This window comes from Oryzias latipes, chromosome 16 (genome assembly GCF_002234675.1).
Source record: "Oryzias latipes chromosome 16, ASM223467v1".
NCBI classification, from domain to species: Eukaryota; Metazoa; Chordata; class Actinopteri; order Beloniformes; family Adrianichthyidae; genus Oryzias; species Oryzias latipes.
The window spans coordinates 15,668,605-15,686,319 of NC_019874.2; the positions used below are offsets into that span (position 1 = coordinate 15,668,605).

The window sequence follows — 17,715 nt, forward strand, 5'->3', positions numbered from 1 at the left end:
TCTGAACCAAATAAAATGTATTACATTTTCCCAACATCCAGGATACTTACTTCAAATGTAACTTGCTCTAAATTTTTTAAGTTAAAAGGGGCAATCACTGTTCCGTCCTTATCAGTGGGCAATTCCATGGACTCCCCATCCCCGACTTCAATCTTAACTGGCACATTAGGAGCTGGGGAACCATCTGGGAAGCTTACATCCACCTATAGTTGCAGCAAAAACTGTATTTTTGTTGGGTCTTTCACAAACAGGTCCTCCCATTTTTTTCTTTTTCTGTCTCCTACATACCACCACATCCAGTGGATATCCGTAAACAAAGTGAGAGCGAGTTCGTGAAAAATCCACAATGTATTTTTTGGAGAAGACGGGGAGGTAAACTTTTGCTTCCTGAATTTCACCACCTAACAAAGAAAAAAGGCAAAGCAAACTTAAACCTCGGAGAAACTGCCAATTTGCATTGATTTTTAATAGAAAAATAATTCAGAGCATAAACAGTAAAAATTACGTAAATTAGATTTTTTGAATCAAGAACGTCTTTTGATATGTTGCAATTCTGCTTTAATTTTAGAAATTCAGTTTTATCATTATTATGATTACCGGTATATAATGGTATATACACTGAACAAAAATATAAACGCAACACTTTTTTTATTGCTCCTCTTTTCTATCGTATGAATTCAAAGATGTGAAACATTTTCCACATACACAAAATAACCAGTTCTCTGAAATATTGTTCACAAATCTCTCTAAATCTGTGATAGTGAGCACTTCCCCTTTGCCAAGACAATCCATCCCACCTCGCAGGTGTGCCATATCAAGTTGCTGATTAGACAGCATGATTATTGCACAGGTGTGCCTTAGACTGACCACAAGAAAAGGCCACTCTGAAATCTTCAGTTGTATCACACAGCACAATACCACAGATGACGCAAGTTTTGAGGGAGCGTGCAATTGGCATGCTGATGGCAGGAATGTCCACCAGAGCTGTTCTAGGGAATTGAATGTCCATTTCTCCACCATAAGCCGTCCCCAAAGGCGTTTCCGAGAATTTGGCAGCACATCCAACCGGCCTCACAACCGCAGACCACGTGTAACCACACCAGCCCAAGACCTCCACATCCAGCATGTCCACCTCCAAGATCGTCTGAGACCAGCCACTTGGACAGCTGCTGAAAAAATCGATTTGCATAACCACAGAATTTCTGCACAAACTGTCAGAGACTGTCTCAGGGAAGCTCATCTGCATGCTCGTCGTCCTCATCGAGGTCTCAACCTCACTCCAGTTTGTCGTCGTAACCGACTTGAGTGGGCAAATGCTCACATGCGATGCCGTCTGGCACGTTGGAGAGGTGTTCTCTTCCCGGATGAATCCCGGTTTACACTGTTCAGGGCAGATGGCAGACAGCGTGTGTGGCATCGTGTGGGTGAGCGGTTTTCTGATGTCAATGTTGTGGATCGAGTCGCCCATGGTGGTGGTGGGGATATGCTATGGGCAGGCATACTGTATGTTATGGGCGAAGAACACAGGTGGATTTCATTGATGGCATTTTGAATGCACAGAGATACTGTGACGAGATCCTGGGGCCCATTGTTGTGCCGTACATCCAACATCACCTCATGTTGCAGCATGATAATGCACGACCCCATGTTGCAAGGATCTGTACACAATTCTTGGAAGCTGAAAACATCCCAGTTCTTGCATGGCCAGCATACTCACCGGACATGTCACCCATTGAGCATGTTTGGGATGCTCTGGATCAGCGTATACGACAGCGTGTTCCAGTTCCTACCAATATCCAGCAACTTCGCACAGCCATTGAAGAAGAGTGGAACAACATTCTGTTGTAATACTGTAATTTCACCATTAGGTGTCAGTGTCAGTTGTACTGTTGTTGTTTTGTCCTACAAAGAGTTAATAAATGAACGAGGTGACTCGTGTCTGAAACTCAAGAGGTTATGGGCCCAGAGAACGCTGAAAAAGCTTTTTTCACTGTATTTTGTGGATTAAACAGAGTTGTGAGTTTTTTGCTTTTCTCACAATGGAGGATAAGCTGTTTATAGACAAGCTGAGCGGACCGGAAAATTGGGCAACATGGAAGTTTCAAATGGAGCACTTGCTAAAGGCTAAAGGACTATGGGGCATGCTAACGGAGACGGACGTGTTAGCCGCAAATGCTAATGCTCAAGCAGAGTTTACCAGACGGAGAGAGAAAGCATTCTCCACGTTAGTGCTGAACGTGAGTACACCCCAGCTTTACCTTGTAACAAGCTGCCAGACTCCCAAGGAAGCGTGGACTATGCTTAAAGGCCATTTTGAGAGAGACACTTTGGCAAACAAACTGTTCCTTAAGAAAAAATATTTTCGATGTGAAATGAAGGAAGGATGTCAATTAAGTGAGCATCTGAAGCAAATGAAGGAACTGACTGATCAGCTAACAGCTATAGGAGCTGATATTAAAGAAGAAGATCAAATTGTGACACTTTTGGGTAGTCTGCCACCTAGTTATGCCACCATTGTCACTGCATTAGAGACAAACATGGACAATTTGACGCTGCAATTTGTTCAACAAGCCCTAATAAATGAAGAGCAAAAGCGTGTAAATGCAAATGAAAGTTACAGCGGAGCTAGCTCAGGTGGTGGTGCATCAGCTATGTCATCTCAGTGTCGGGGAAGTGTACAGGAAAACTTCAGGACAGTAGGAACAGAAAGACCAACCACATGGCGGTGTTATAAATTTGGAAAGGAAGGCCACATTAAACGTGACTGTCCAAGTTGGAAGTACAAGGCCAAAAAGAAGACTCATAAGGCTAAAAGCATGACATATGATGATGCTGAAGGTGAAAGTGCTTTGTCACCAAAGAGGCAAATCCAACTGACACACCACAACAGTTTGAATGGTTAATAGATTCTGGTGCATCAAAGCACATGACATGTGATAACAACATTCTTCAAGATTACGAGCAGTTCACGGAAGCACAGTCTGTGAAGCTCGGTGACGGCAGGGTGGTTGATGCCCTTGGAATGGGAAACGTCAATTTAAAAATGACTTTCAAAATAAGTACTGTAAAAGACGTCACAATGTATGATGTGCTGTATGTTCCAAAGCTGTTGGGGAATTTATTTTCAGTGGGAGCAGCCACCAAGAAAGGCAACACAGTGCAGTTCTGGAAGTCTCACTGTTACATACGTGGAAAAAATGGAGCTCTTCAAGGAATGGGAACACGAAGAGCTGATGGACTTTATCAGCTGGATGTTAAAAAGGACTTACAAGTTTGTCATAATGCATCAGTAGCAGCCAGCTTATGGCACCAGCGGCTGGGCCACACTACCAAGCTAAAGGAATTAAAAGATCTGGTTAACGGAGTGGACTTCACAGAAACAGAGGTTTCTTTCTGTGAGGGATGTGTTGAAGGAAAACTGTCTAAGCAGCCATACAAGTCGATTGGAGGAATTCTTTCCAAACACAGAATGCAGCTGATTCATAGTGATGTCTGTGGTCCCATGCAGACTGAATCCATTGGTGGAACAAAATATTTTGTGACATTTTTTGACGATTACTCCAGATGCTGCAAAGTGTACTTCCTGAAACACAAGAATGAGGTGTTAGCCAAATTCAAAGAATTTGAAAGAACATTCACAAATGAATGTGGACAAGCTGTTAAAAGACTCAGAACAGACAATGGGGGTGAGTACACATCAAGAGGGTTTCAAGAATATTTGAAAGCTCAAGGCATGCAACATGAAGTGACTGTACCTCACTCACCACAGCAAAATGGTGTTGCAGAGAGAAAAAACAGGACTTTAGTTGAAGCACCTCGAAGTATGCTTTCAGATGCTAAGTTGCCAAAAATGTACTGGGCAGAAGCTGTAGCCACAGCAGCTTACATTCAGAACAGGCTACCTACATCTGTGCTGAAGCAGGAGACACCCTCTGAGAGATGGTGTGGAAGAAAACCTGACATGAGTCACATGAGGGTGTTTGGATGCATTGCTTATGCACATATTCCAGATGAAAAAAGACAAAAACTGGACAAAAAGGCTCAGAAGCTTCGTTTTGTAGGCTATGCAAACAATGCTAAGGGTTATCGCCTATATGATGAAGAGATAGGAAGGATTTTAATCCGCTTGGGACGTCATTTTCAATGAAACAAACTTTGACTAGAAACAGGGAGCAGAAGAGCCCCACCCAGAGAATGAAGTAACTGTGGACACAAATGACATTGAAACAGAGAATGAAGCCATTGCTGATGATGATGTCAGAAAAAGTGACAGAATCAAAAAAGCTCCAAAGAGATATGGATACGACGAGTTTGCTGATGCAGTTGTTGTTGATCATCATGCAAATATGTGTTGTGTGACAGACCCACTCACAATGAAAGAAGCTCTGATGAGTCCAAATGCAAAAGAATGGCAGGATGCAGCTGATTTGGAATATGAGTCGCTGCTCGAAAATGAGACGTGGGATCTAGTGGACTTACCAAAAGACAGAAAAGCTGTAGGTTCAAGATGGGCGTTCAAAGTCAAGCATCATAGTGATGGAAGAGTGGAGAGATACAAGTGCAGACTTGTCGCCAAAGGCTACTCACAGTTGTATGGTGCTGACTATGATGAGACATTTTCACCAGTGGTACGTTTCAGCTCTATTCGTACATTGCTGTCTTTTGCAAATCAAAGCAATCTGCATGTTCATCAGATGGACGTTGTAACTGCATTTCTAAATGGACACTTGGAAGAAGAAATCTATATGGAGCAACCAGAAGGATACATCAAACCAGGACAGGAACACCTGGTGTGCAAACTAAAAAAATGGACTGAAGCAATCTCCTCGTTGCTGGAGCAAAGCTTTCACAGAGTTCATGATGGAACTTGGTTTTAAACAGAGCACATCAGATCCCTGTGTGTTTGTGAGATCAAGACAGGAGCTTGAGATCCTTGCAGTTTATGTGGATGATCTCATTCTGATAACAGAGTCAACTGAGAGCATGAACGAGTTGAAAGCAGCTCTCAAGAAGCGCTACAAGATGAAGGACATGGGTGAGCTGTCCTACATCCTGGGCATCTCTGTGGTGCAAGACAAAGAGAAGAACTGTGTCCTTCTACATCAGAAAAGTTATATTGAAGCCATACTTAAGAAATATGGGATGGAAAATGCTAATCCTGTTGCAACTTCTGCTGATACCAACGTTAAACTGAAAAAGAGTGATGGTGTTAGTAAACCAGTACACCAACAAAACTATCAGTCAAGGGTGGGAAGTTTGCTGTATGGTTCAATAGCCACACGACCAGACATAGCTCAAGCTGTGAATGCTGTCTCAAAGTTCAATGCAGATCCCAATACTGCTCATCTGACTGCCGTGAAGAGGATTCTTCGATATTTGAAAGGGACAGTGAATCTTGCCCTTAAATATGAACAGTCAGACTCTGGATCTTTAATTGGATTTTCAGATTGGGCTGGTGACCAAGATGACCAACGTTCGACAACAGGCAACATGTTTCTACTGAGTGGAGGAGCGGTGAGCTGGCTCAGCAAGAAACAGGCAACAGTTGCACTCTCAACAGCAGAAGCTGAATATGTTGCACTTAGTCAAGCTGCTCAAGAAGGGGTTTGGCTGAGACGTTTACTGGCTGATGTTGGAGTGGAGAACACATCCACAGTGATCATGGAAGACAACCAAAGTGCCATCGCAATTGCAAAAAATCCAGTGGATCACTCCAGGGGGGTATTCCAGGAAGCATGTTTAAACTAGCCTGACTTTAAGCCTGAACTCTGGCTGAAATCCGCCTGAACTTGCTTACTCTGGGTATGTCGGTTCCAAAAGACCGGATAAGAGTTGGCGTAATTACGCTCGACTTGGTAACCCTGGGTTAATGGGCGTGCACAGCAGGTACATAAAGACATTCTCAATAGATCGCCGATTTCCGGAGTCACCATGGAAACGCTGTACTTCAGAGAGACGGAGTCTGAGATTTTAATGACGGCGTATGAAGATTACACGTCCATCAAAAAAGTAACACGGCTGCATCACCAGTAAAAGAAAGAGTTTCTGCGTGTAAAAAAAGAGCTGACAAAGTAAACGCAAGAGTTTCTGATCTTGTTTCCATTTTCCTTGTGACGCATATATATATATATATATAAAACGTATCCAATTTTGCCAACTTAAATGAATTACTTCTATTGGGAACAAACAATTGAGTTAAATTTATTCAACCTAATTTCTTACGTCTATAAAACTAAATAATTGTTTACAAAACTCAAAATTAACATATTTATTTAACTAAATGTCACATTACTCCAATTCAATTACTGTTTTTTCCATCTTAATTAATTATATTTCTTGAACTCTCAAATGTCTAAGTTTGAGCCGGCAGATATTCTAATTTTTATAACAATAAAAAAGACGGGGGGAAAAATGCACGGAGTGCAAAATCTCAATGGGGAATTTACCATCATTGTTCTTACAACAAAAACTCGTAGGGGTGCTATATAAACTCATCATTCTCTCCTTCACTCTCACCCATGGTGCAGAGACGTAAGCTCAGTAGGGCAAAATAACTCGGCGAAACATGGCAAAACACAGTAAAACAGCTAAACAACTAAACACATTTGGTCAAAAACCCACACTTAAACCCAACAGGCAAAGGGAATGATATCCCACAATCCTTTGCTGTGCCGATCTAACAGCAGCACCAAAGTTACACCTACTTAATTGAATTAATTTGAATGAAAGTAAAATAACTGTCTGAAAACTACGTGTAATTTTTAAACTGACTTACAAAAAAAAGATTTATCTTAACTGAAACAAATAATTAAGTTAGATCAAAGTAAAAAAAATATTTTTCCAACATCCATATGTGGTCTTATCACCATCTCACTGTGGAAAAAGTATTATCTGAGCTTCTTCATCCACTAAATCATCTTCAAATGGACACTCCATGTTGCCTCACCTCTCTGTAAACAAACTAAGCTTCAACTAAACCTGCTCCGGACCAGGTTATGTTCAGAGCATGAGTTGCTATGGCAACTTGACCTACCCTGAAACATACCTCCATTTCTGGAACCGAAAGAGGAGGTTATCAACTTCCTTAGCCTCAAACTTATCGTGAGGGCTAGCATAACCTGCTTTCTGGAATACCCCCCTGAACTAAGCATATAGACATTTGATATCACTACATCCGTGAATGTGTGCAAAATGGACAAATAAATATACAATATTATCCAACTGAAGATATGACAGCAGATATCTTGACCAAGCCGTTGACAAAACAGAGGTTTGAAAGTCTCAGAGGAGAGGTTGGACTTTGTTTTGTGTGAGAAAATAGTTGAATTTTTTTTTTCAGGTTACTACTGAATGTATCCATAAATATTTTTGTTTTGTAAGAAAATGAATATGAAGATAAGAAATGTAAAAGAAAGGAGATAATTAAGGTTACGGGATACAGCAAGTGAGTTTGAAGAGAGATATCTGGAATTTAAGTTTTTTCTTAAAAAGAAACTGTTATAAAAGTAGTTTTTGTGAAGAAAAAAAAAGGTTTGTCTTCAAGGTTCTAAATAATGTGAAATTAAGTGGGAGTGTTGTAGTACTGTAATTTCACCATTAAGTGTCTGTGTCAGTTGTACTGTTGTTGTTTTGTCCTACAAAGAGTTAATAAATGAACGAGGTGACTCATGTCTGAAACTCAACACATTCCACAGGCCACAATAGACAACCTGATAAACTCTATGCGAAGGAGATGTGTCGCACTTCATGAGGCAAATGGTGGTCACACCACATACTGACTGTTTGTCTGAGTCCCCTAACCCCATCAATAAAACAAAACTGAAGATTTCAGAGTGGCCTTTTCGTGTGGCCAGTCTAAGGCACACCTGTGCTATAATCATGTTGTCTAATCAGCATCTTGATATGGCACACCTGTGAGGTGGGATGGTTTGTCTTGGCAAAGGAGAAGTGCTCACTATCACAGATTTAGACAAATCTGTGAACATTATTTCACATCTTTGAGGTCATACCATAAAAAATGGGAGCAATAACAAAACTGTTGCATTTATATTTTTGGTCAGTGGAGTATTCCGGAAGCAGAATGCTTTGGACAGGTAGTAAATGGGAACAGCAGAGTGGAAGGGCATTACAAAAAAAGGATGAAAAATACCGATTTCAAACATCTTTACTGTCTTTTTCCTTTAACTGAGGTCCTATTACTAATGCTTAAAGAAGCTTGTATTGATGATTTCTTAATGGCAAGATAATAAACTACAGTGGCAACAATGATGACTCAAATATTGGGGGGGTAAAGATTTTAGGGGGAAGCTACCCCCCTTGACTCCCTGTAGCTCCGCCACTGAGTTTAATTAATTGTCAGAAGTGATTTAGTATTATATTGTGACAGTGTGCCACTTACTTTGAACGTTGGTAACAAAGACTCCCACAAAGAGCTGCAGTTTATTTTCTAATTTCGAAAGGGTGAGGTTCAGCTTTTCCTGAAGTTTTGAATTAATTTTTTCCAGAGAAAGACTAACCTCTGCACTTCCATTGTGGACCTGGAAAATATTGATATAATATAAGAGTGCAATAAAACAACAAAGTGGCAAACAAACAATGAGTCCAAAACTAATAAAAAAAAAACATTGAAGGTTAAAGACCATTTTTAAACTTTCTTACCGAACTTGCCAGTTCAAGTCCTTTGATCAAAAAAGGTTTTAATTCTTCCTTGTTGGTTTTTCCTTTCTGTACTACTCCAAATTGGCAGTGGTAGGCACCTTTAACTGTCTCGCCATATGAATACCTGGAAAGAAGCTTAACCAGTTTAAAACCTAGGAGAATTAGAAAAAAGGTCTAAAATGCACCTTAACATGGTGTAACCAATAGTCTAAAGTCAATACGCTGGCTTGTTGCATACGCAAAGTTTGATGCCATATTGTATAGGTCGAGATGCCAGCTCACTGCTAAGGTACAAATGCACAGAGCTGGAAAAACAACAAAAGTGAATTTCCACAAGTAAATTATTACTGTTAACTAATAAAGGAGAACTTTGAAAATTTTTTTTTAGGAAGATCTGAGTGAGTTTACCGTCAGAATAGAGAATGTTAAGGCTGATCTTGTAGTTTGTTCAAAGTCAATGGTAACATTAGACATCACACTATTTCCATGCTTTCTGGCAGGAGCACCAATCTTTTTTGTGTAGGATGACAGTCTGAATTGAAGCAGATTACTAAGCGGAGTATAGAAACCGGCCTGGATTCCCTCGGCAGCATCAGGAAAAGGCTGCTGAGTGCATACTCACTACACCCTCTTTCACACCTGCGGGCCCCCCCGGATCGGCTCAACTGTTGACTGGGTTGCACTGTTCTCAGTCCACTCCGACAGCGTCTCACCACCCCGGGCGTGGACTGGCCCACGTACAACGGGCGCAAGAGGTCTGCTGCGATGTCTGCTACCCAGCAACCCATTTTGAAACACAGACTCAGGAGTCTAAAAGTTTGTGTAAATCTTAGTCTGTGTGTAAATTTGAGTAAAATTACAACCATTCTTCAGGTGTGCATTGTGTTTTCTATATGATGACGTATTTATTTATAGAAAGGTTCAAATGTCGTTCATCTGTTGCCTCTTGTAAAAAAAACATTAATATCATAACCTGGGACTTATTTTTGTAATTATCAAAGTTTTTTATTTTTTGAATTGGACAAAAATTAAGCATTTTATGGTCATATTATTGTATCTGCGAAGTCTTTGGCTGACCTTTTTTATAGAGGAGGAGGGTCTAAGGGCAGGGATGCCTATTTTAGCTTAGTGTATTTAGTTTAACAATCAGCTATTGTTTTATATGACTGATTTTAAGTTTTGTACAATTAGTGAAGCCTGTTGAGACAACTGTGTTGTAATATTGGGCTACATGATTAAAACTGAATTTAATTTAATTAAATTGAATAGGCTGTTGCTCTTGACGTATCTTGGATAATGGTAGTGGGCCAGCATGGCATCTCTGGCAAAAATACCTCATTGGGTGTAAATGTATTGGAAATAATTCATTATTAACATACTTTGTATTTTAAAACAGCAAATAGACTTTTTTTTTTTAAATGAACGTTTTTGAGATTTTGGGGAAGCAACCATTTTGAAATCATCAGGAAATGCCCTTCTACTGCCCCTGGTGGAATGATAATGAACTACATAGCAGAAAACATGGACCATACAATAGGTTTAAGGAAAGTTTGGATAAAGCTAATGAGATGGGGGTGTCAGAAATGTGTGGATCATATGATACAATGATTATATAAGGATATTTAGGCAAACAGTGATAAAAACAATGTCCATTGAAAAAACTGCATTATACTAAATCCCATCATGGTTTTGTTTGTAATAGTTTTGAGGACAAAACGCTAAAAATTAAGGCTATTTGTGACTGGTTTAGTTTTGCTGTTCTTTGCTTCTTGTTGGCAATAAATAAATTTGCATGTCTCATGTCTCAATGATCCAATTCAACAGCAGATTGGTGTTGGAGAGAACATTTGGAAAACTGTTCATGGGTGCGACCCACATTCTCAGCTTTAATGCTCATCCCACAATTGCCTGCTCCTTACAAATGTGAACAATGTGTATTATTATCAAGCAGCAGTTGTTACAACAAAAACACAATTTACCAAAATCAGCTTGCCTTGCATTTCATGCTAATCGTGCTTTTCTAAAAGGATGGAGTTCAGTAAATTTGAATAATGATAATTATTTAAATCTTTGTAATAAATGTGTTTACAGTACTGAATAATTCTGACTGAGAGCACAAAACAGCATAACCATCATGACAATAGTTTTGTTAGTTTTATTCCCATTAAATCATTTCTAAAACTTTGCATCAGTTTAAAAGAAAACCCAAATAATTATCGTAAAATGTAAATTCTGAGGATTGGTAAGGAGACAAATTAGTTCATTGGTTAAAACTTACATTGCTGAGATGGTAAAGGTCAGATGTTCATCAGTCAACAAAATGTACTTCTTCTCCAATGAAATGTTCACATCAAAACTTGGCATGACTAGGAAGAGTAAAACGTGTTAAAAGACAAAAAATACGGAAATAGTATATTTTATTGAGGAAAAAAAATTCAATATTGACGTTATTCTAATCCTTACCAAACTGTTCCACTTTGAACTCTCGCTCAGCTGCTTTGTCTTTATCATTTTTATATTGTGCTGTAATCTTCCATGTACCCATTCTTTAAACACAAAACCTGTGTCAGCGCTGCTTTTCAGTTATGTTTGATATAGATGCAAATATGTTTGAACATACTTAGAGACACTGGGAATGGAGAATGTGTTCTTGTGAATGCCTCCTTTTGCAAACCACTCAGAGTTTAGTATTCTGTTCCCAGCAGCGTTCTGTTTTAAGACAATAATGCAGATAAATTCTGATTACAAAATATTTTCTGGGGTCCTATAAAGTAACATTTCACACAAGAAAATTGTTGACTTGCATATATTGAAATGACGATCGGTTCATTGTAGGGTCTAAAACTGTGGTCAAGCGTAAATATCCTGTATTTCACTAAAGACAAAAAACAAAGCACAAGATATAATTTTTAAATGAAATTAAGGACATTCTTGGAATTGCATTGATATAAAGGAGATGGCTTAGTATTTACCTTTCTGTGTTGGGTTGTAGATCGGCTGATCAGTCTGAATAAAAATGTATCCTCTTTGTTCTGAAACCAGGACTTTTGTTGACTTTCTTTGAGGACCTTTCCCATCAACTTGACTTTGTGCCAGTAGGTTAAGGTATGGTGGAGAGTGTTTTTGGTTTGTTGGAAGGTCAAACCACCTCTCGCTGTTTATCTGTCAAAACACAAATCAGGACTTTCATTTCAACCTTGTCTTTAGGTCTTGGTTTTTGCACAAGAATGTGCTCATACCATCAGCTCAACCAGTTTGGGCTCCTTGTTTCCAGTGCAGCCAACATGTGCCGTGTTTGAAAAAATACCAAGTTGTTCATGCTCCAGCCAGAGATTTACCGGTACACAGTCTTGGCCATTTTCTCCTTCAATTTGGACAAAGACCTTCTCTTTAACACCCACGTGAAATATGGTTGGGGCTGAAATAAAAAATCTACACACAGGCAGAAACACAAATCAAAAATAATTTTTTACTTTTTCATTTATTCTGCATCCATTCATTTAATTGTGCTTATATATTTATAAATTTGCCAAGCAATTTATTTAGTCTTGCAACATTGGGTTCAAAATACTAAATATAATGACAACAAGTTAAAATATATTTACACATGATTTGACTAGTAGTGTTGTCTTAAAAGAAAGCCTTAAAATTACCTGTCTTGCGTTGAAAGGGTCACTTTCAAGAGCAGGAGCAGACTTAAAACAGTGCAGCCCTTCATTGTGCAGCTGCTTTGCATGCTCTGACAGGAACCTTGGAATAACTGGTGTTTTATGTGTACTCAACCCATTTATTACTCAATCACTTCATCTAACTATTCACCCATCCCACCCCCCTACTTTGATTCTTCTGCTAAGACAACATCAATGTTTACTCTAATGGTGTTTGGAGTTTACACAGAACTAATTAGGATGTATACATTATCTAGATTACATGCAGAAAATACTTGTTTGTTCTTCAGAAACAGCAGTTTCTCACACAAAGAGGGGGACAAACCTACTAATAATTAAGGTTTTGCAGAACAGATCGCACCAAAGTCAAAGTGCAGATTGATCTATGGCCCTTTGGGCCTATGAAATGTGCATTATGCTTGGCTAAAAGCACTGAAAAAGTTGCTTTTTGTTTTCCTGATGTATAACCCTCTTCTTATTGGTCACTGCAAAAACCAAAGTTCCCCCAACTCATGTGATTTACAAGAAATCGAGTGGTGTTTTTATGTTTGGCTTAGTGTGAGTTTTGTATAAACAGCACTTTTTTGATAAGACCAAAGTTCAGCTGGAGCTCGCAGCTTTTTATTTACTTGTGATTTTAGCTCAGCAACTTGCTGCTTTTTAAACATATTTTTCATTTTGAAAACAAAACAGTTAAATCAAATAATATCTATTTTTGTTGTTTTCGAATCAACTCCTATAATCTGCCAATGATCTACCAATCTGAACATGTTTTCAGGCTTTTTTAACTTCTTTTCCTTTTCTTTTAAACTCACTTTTAAAAAAAAAACTTTTCCTTGTCTTCATTATAAAATCCATTACTTGACAACTTTGCTAAATTAATCAAACTGGGATGTATGACCAACTCTGAACATTATTAAAAATCAAAGTATAATGTTTATTTTCTCTACTTGAGAAAATGTGAAAGGAATGTGACTAAAGAAAATGTGACTAAATGAGAAAGACGTAGTACATGCTCCTCGGATCATGGAGTCTGCCATAAACACCGAACTTTGCACATGCGCAGCTCTGCTGCAGAATCACCCGACATCACAGTGAACAGGTTACCGTAAAGCAGTGTTTTTCAACCAGTGTGCCGCGGCACACTAGTGTGCCGTGGGAGATGGTCAAGTGTGCCGTGGGAAATTGCCCTCATTAACTGCACTAAGATTTTCCATCTCCAGGATTTCAGCTCTTTGTTCATCCAAACAGGCCCTGATAAAACACTGAGTAATTAGGAATATAAAAGATCTTAAAATTACTTTTTCTTTGTGTTTAATTATATTAAAGACATTTTGATAATTATGACGGTACTGCGATTTACCTGCAGTCCCCGCCCCTTTAACTGTCTCCGCCAATCATTCTTGAAGGCTTAATCACATGTCATCAGTCTGACCAATCAGAAGTGCTTAAAGTTTTCACTTCCTTGTTCTTAATTCTGCTAATAAAGTCGCTCAGTTCTAACAAAAATACCAGCTAAACCTCGTCTTTAGCGGTGTAGCTTTCCACCGAATCCGGTATCAGACCGTGGAACAAGTGAACAAAATAATGAAGCTCAGAGACGGGAGTCTTTCTGCCCTTTTTCTGCCGTTTTCACACTACATCTCCCATGAAACCACAACAAACAGTCTCTAAATTTTCTAATTTAACTTTTATTTCATCTCATAGAAAAAACAGCCGCAACTTCCTGCTTTTTCTGCCACAATTATCACAAAAATCCAAGTGACATTGCGGCCGGGGGGGGGGGGGCTGTCGATCAATACAGACGATGAATTTCTGCTTTTCTTTTTTTTGGATGCTGGTGTGCCGCGGGATTTTTGTCAAGGTTAAAGTGTGCCGTGGCTCAATAAAGGTTGAAAAACACTGCCGTAAAGCACCTTGTATGAACACTAACATAAACACAGGTTCTAACTTTACCATAACACATTGGTGCACTTTAATCTTTACATCTTAACAGGTATCATTAAAAGACCTTTCAGCATCTTTTTATGTAAATAACTGTCACCTCAATGAAGGAAATATTCACTTATATCATATAAAACAGTTTATTACGGAAACACTGAGCTGCCATCGCGAAAAATATTGTAACGATCCAGCCGGACCGTCACTTTAGTGGGGTAGCAAAGCCAACTGCTCATGAAGAGGTTTTAATGGAGAGCTGTCCGTGCCCCATACACCGCACGACCCCGGACAGTCTCAGGAAGAAATAAACAGGAAGAAGTCAATGTCTACTTTTGAGCATCATGCCCGGTTATTCTAACACACATACAGCCCAAACAGCATGGAGCGTCACTTCAGCTTCCAGCCCTCTGACTCAAGGTTTTACCTAAGCTCCCCAATTCCCATGAGCCTTAGGGGCTGAAGGCGGGGCTAACCCCCAGGTCGCTACACTGCCCCCACCTAAGAGGGTTAGTGTCCCCACAACCCTCACATAACTGCAGAACTAAACAACACAACACAACAGCAAAACACAGGAACACACTGGCTGGAGACTCCTTCGCACAATCCTGGGTTTCGACCGCCACCGTGTACAGTCCTCCTCTTAACTGGCTGGGTTAGCACATCTGCAACTGACACAGTTCCATGCCAGTATGTGCCCAGCCAGGAGAACCAGTCCCCGCCTCTGTGGAAGCACCACCATCAGGGTGCACGTCACCATGGGGGAGCAGACTCTCTCCAAGTGAAGAGCTGCACACCAGCAGCAGAGGGTCCCCAGGCATCCCAGGCGATCGTCTTCGTCTTAACTGAAGCAAATAATTAAGTTAGATCAAAGTAAAAAAGTTTAATTTTCCAACATCCATATGTGGTCTCATCACCCTCTCATGGTGGAAAAAGTATTATCTGAGCTTTTTCATCCACTAAATCATCTTCAAATGGACACGGCATGCTGCTTCACCTCTCTGTAAACAAACTAATATTCAACTAAACCTGCTCCGGACCAGGTTATGTTCAGAGCATGAGTTGCCATGGTAACTTGACCTACCCTGAAACATACCTCCATTTCTGGAACCGAAAGCTGAGGTTATCAACTTCCTTAGCCTCAAACTTATCGTGGGAGCTAGCATAACCTGCTTTCTGGAATACCCCCCTGGTGTCTGAGTCATTCATATTCACAATAAACACATTAAATACATTACATTTCAGTTGTGTGCAACTTAAATTAATCTTAACTTCATTAGAATTTCTTGCCTTTACATGTTTGAAAATTGAATGACTGACTTTTTGGGGCGGCCGTGGTGCAGCGGTAGGGCGGTCGTCCCATGATCGTAAGGTTGCAGGTTCGATTCCCGCCTTGCACGCCCATGAGTCGAAGTGTCCTTGGGCAAGACACTGAACCCCACCTTGCCTCTGGTGGTAGGCGGGCGCCTGTGTTTGGCAGCGGAGCGACCACCAGTGTGTGAATGTGTGTGTGACTGGGTGAATGGGTCTGCGAAGAAAGGCGCTATATAAGTATACGTCATTTACCATTTTACCATTTTTGCATCAAAAGCAAATAATATATTAAAAGTAATTACATTGCTACGGTTAAGTTCATATTTTACCCTAGTAATATGCTGAATTCCCATTAAACTGGATGCGTTATTCCCTCCACCCGTACACATTAAGAGCCCATTAACTTGAATACACATATACAGCCAAAACGGGATTTAACTGACTTCTGCAAACAGGTCCCTGACTTATGGTTTCACAATTGAGATTCCCCCCTTCCCATGAGTCTTAGGGGCTGAAGGCGGGGCTAACTCCCGGTAACCTCTCTGATCAGTTCCTTTACGTGAGTGTCAGTCAGAACGGACCGATGCCTTGATTTCGCGTGTTTCAAGGTAATAAACAGGGACTGGAGGACAAATATTGAGGAGAACGGGGACAGCAGATTGAGACCAGCTCTTTTACACACGGGGAATTTTCCGTTCTCCAAAACGTAACAGGGCCTTCTTTCAGAGAGATTTCTCCTCATTTAGCTCCGGTTCTCTCGCTGCCTCATCAGTGACCAGCGGGGATCTCATCAGTCAGTCTCTGCATTAAAGGATCCATGAGAAAAGTGATCTGCAGTCGTTTTTGTTCAGCAGCAGCGTCACGTTCTGCGCTTTATTCATTTGTATTGCAGCTTTCTGCTGTGAGCTCCACAAAGAAGGAACGTGGGATGATAGTTGTTTTGAATGTGCACTTTGAAAAGCTTCAGCTTGTTAATAAAGGAGACACTTTGTTTCAGATCAGGAAGAGTTTTTAATATTTTCCGGGATACGTTTTGTTCTTTTCTGGCATGATCTATTTTACTGCTTCCAGAAGCTCATAATAATAAACACAGTGACTCTCCACTCCGTTCAGTAAAAAGTAAGAATCTTCCCGTTCTTCCAGAAACGTCCTGTGTTTATCCTTATACTCTAAATTTCACAATTTTAACCATGAGGGTAACAGTCTGCACGCACATCAAATCTATATCTATGTGTTCCGGCAGTGGGCGTAACCTGCGCAAATGATTGGCAGACACGCATGTGTCGGGAGCAGCATCAAACACACACATACACACACACTGCCAAATTACTTTCATTAATAATTATTATTTATTTGTAATACCCTCTGGTGGTTTGAGTGTGGTTTAAGAGGGAAAAAATTATGAAATGAGGCACAGTATATAGAAAATATGATGAGACGCAAAGAGCCGCACGCTCATTGGCCAAGAGCCGCATGCGGCTCGCGAGCCGCGTGTTCGCCACCCCTGATGTAGTGTTTTAGAGTTGCAGGGAATAACTTTCTTCAGTACGGACATGCTGTGTTAACTTCTTTTATTAACATTACGGGTAGCAATCGCTTTTAACAGAAGGCTTCGTGCTTCGTTCATATCCCATAATGCATTATTCTTATTGTCAATACATCTTTACCTTAACGGAGATGCATTCGAGTGCAGTAGGATAAACGTATATCAAAATATTACAAAGTACACCTCGATTTATGCTTTTATCCTAAGCTAATATTAGCGTATACTTTTATCCTGCAGAAACGATGAGTCGAGCATGATTATTTACAATTTATTAGGTGTCAACATCAAGCAGTTAAAGCAGAACTTTATGTTGATAGCATTCACGAGCAAGTGAGTGAAAACTATTTTATTATTAGCTTCATCATAACATAAGAAGCCATGCCAACTAGTTATGTTTGATATTATGTGTAAAAACCACAACTGGAGCCAAAGCGCGTCCTGTTGGTGTGATGCACGTAGTGTAGCTCCAGAAAGTCACAAACTGTCTAGATGCTACTTGATGAATATGTCATGTATACAATCCTACTTTTTTTGTAAGGTTCAGTAAACCACTGTTCAGTCCAGTTTAAAACAATTACTTTTACCATGAAT

At 40.0% G+C, this 17,715-nt stretch overlaps 1 protein-coding gene across 1 annotated transcript in view; it reads right to left on the bottom strand.

Annotated features, from left to right (window-relative positions):
* Positions 1 to 12,399, bottom strand: part of c4b (complement component 4 (within H-2S)) — a 32,523-nt gene extending 20,124 nt beyond the window's left edge. Inside the window, 11 exon segments of the mRNA NM_001104697.1 lie at positions 51 to 203; positions 289 to 401; positions 8,399 to 8,537; positions 8,659 to 8,782; positions 10,937 to 11,024; positions 11,122 to 11,204; positions 11,279 to 11,367; positions 11,463 to 11,533; positions 11,631 to 11,820; positions 11,898 to 12,090; positions 12,312 to 12,399. Coding sequence (NP_001098167.1) covers positions 51 to 203; positions 289 to 401; positions 8,399 to 8,537; positions 8,659 to 8,782; positions 10,937 to 11,024; positions 11,122 to 11,204; positions 11,279 to 11,367; positions 11,463 to 11,533; positions 11,631 to 11,820; positions 11,898 to 12,090; positions 12,312 to 12,394 — 1,326 coding nt within the window. The 5' untranslated portion in view covers positions 12,395 to 12,399.
* Between the last annotated feature and the right edge of the window lie 5,316 nt (positions 12,400 to 17,715).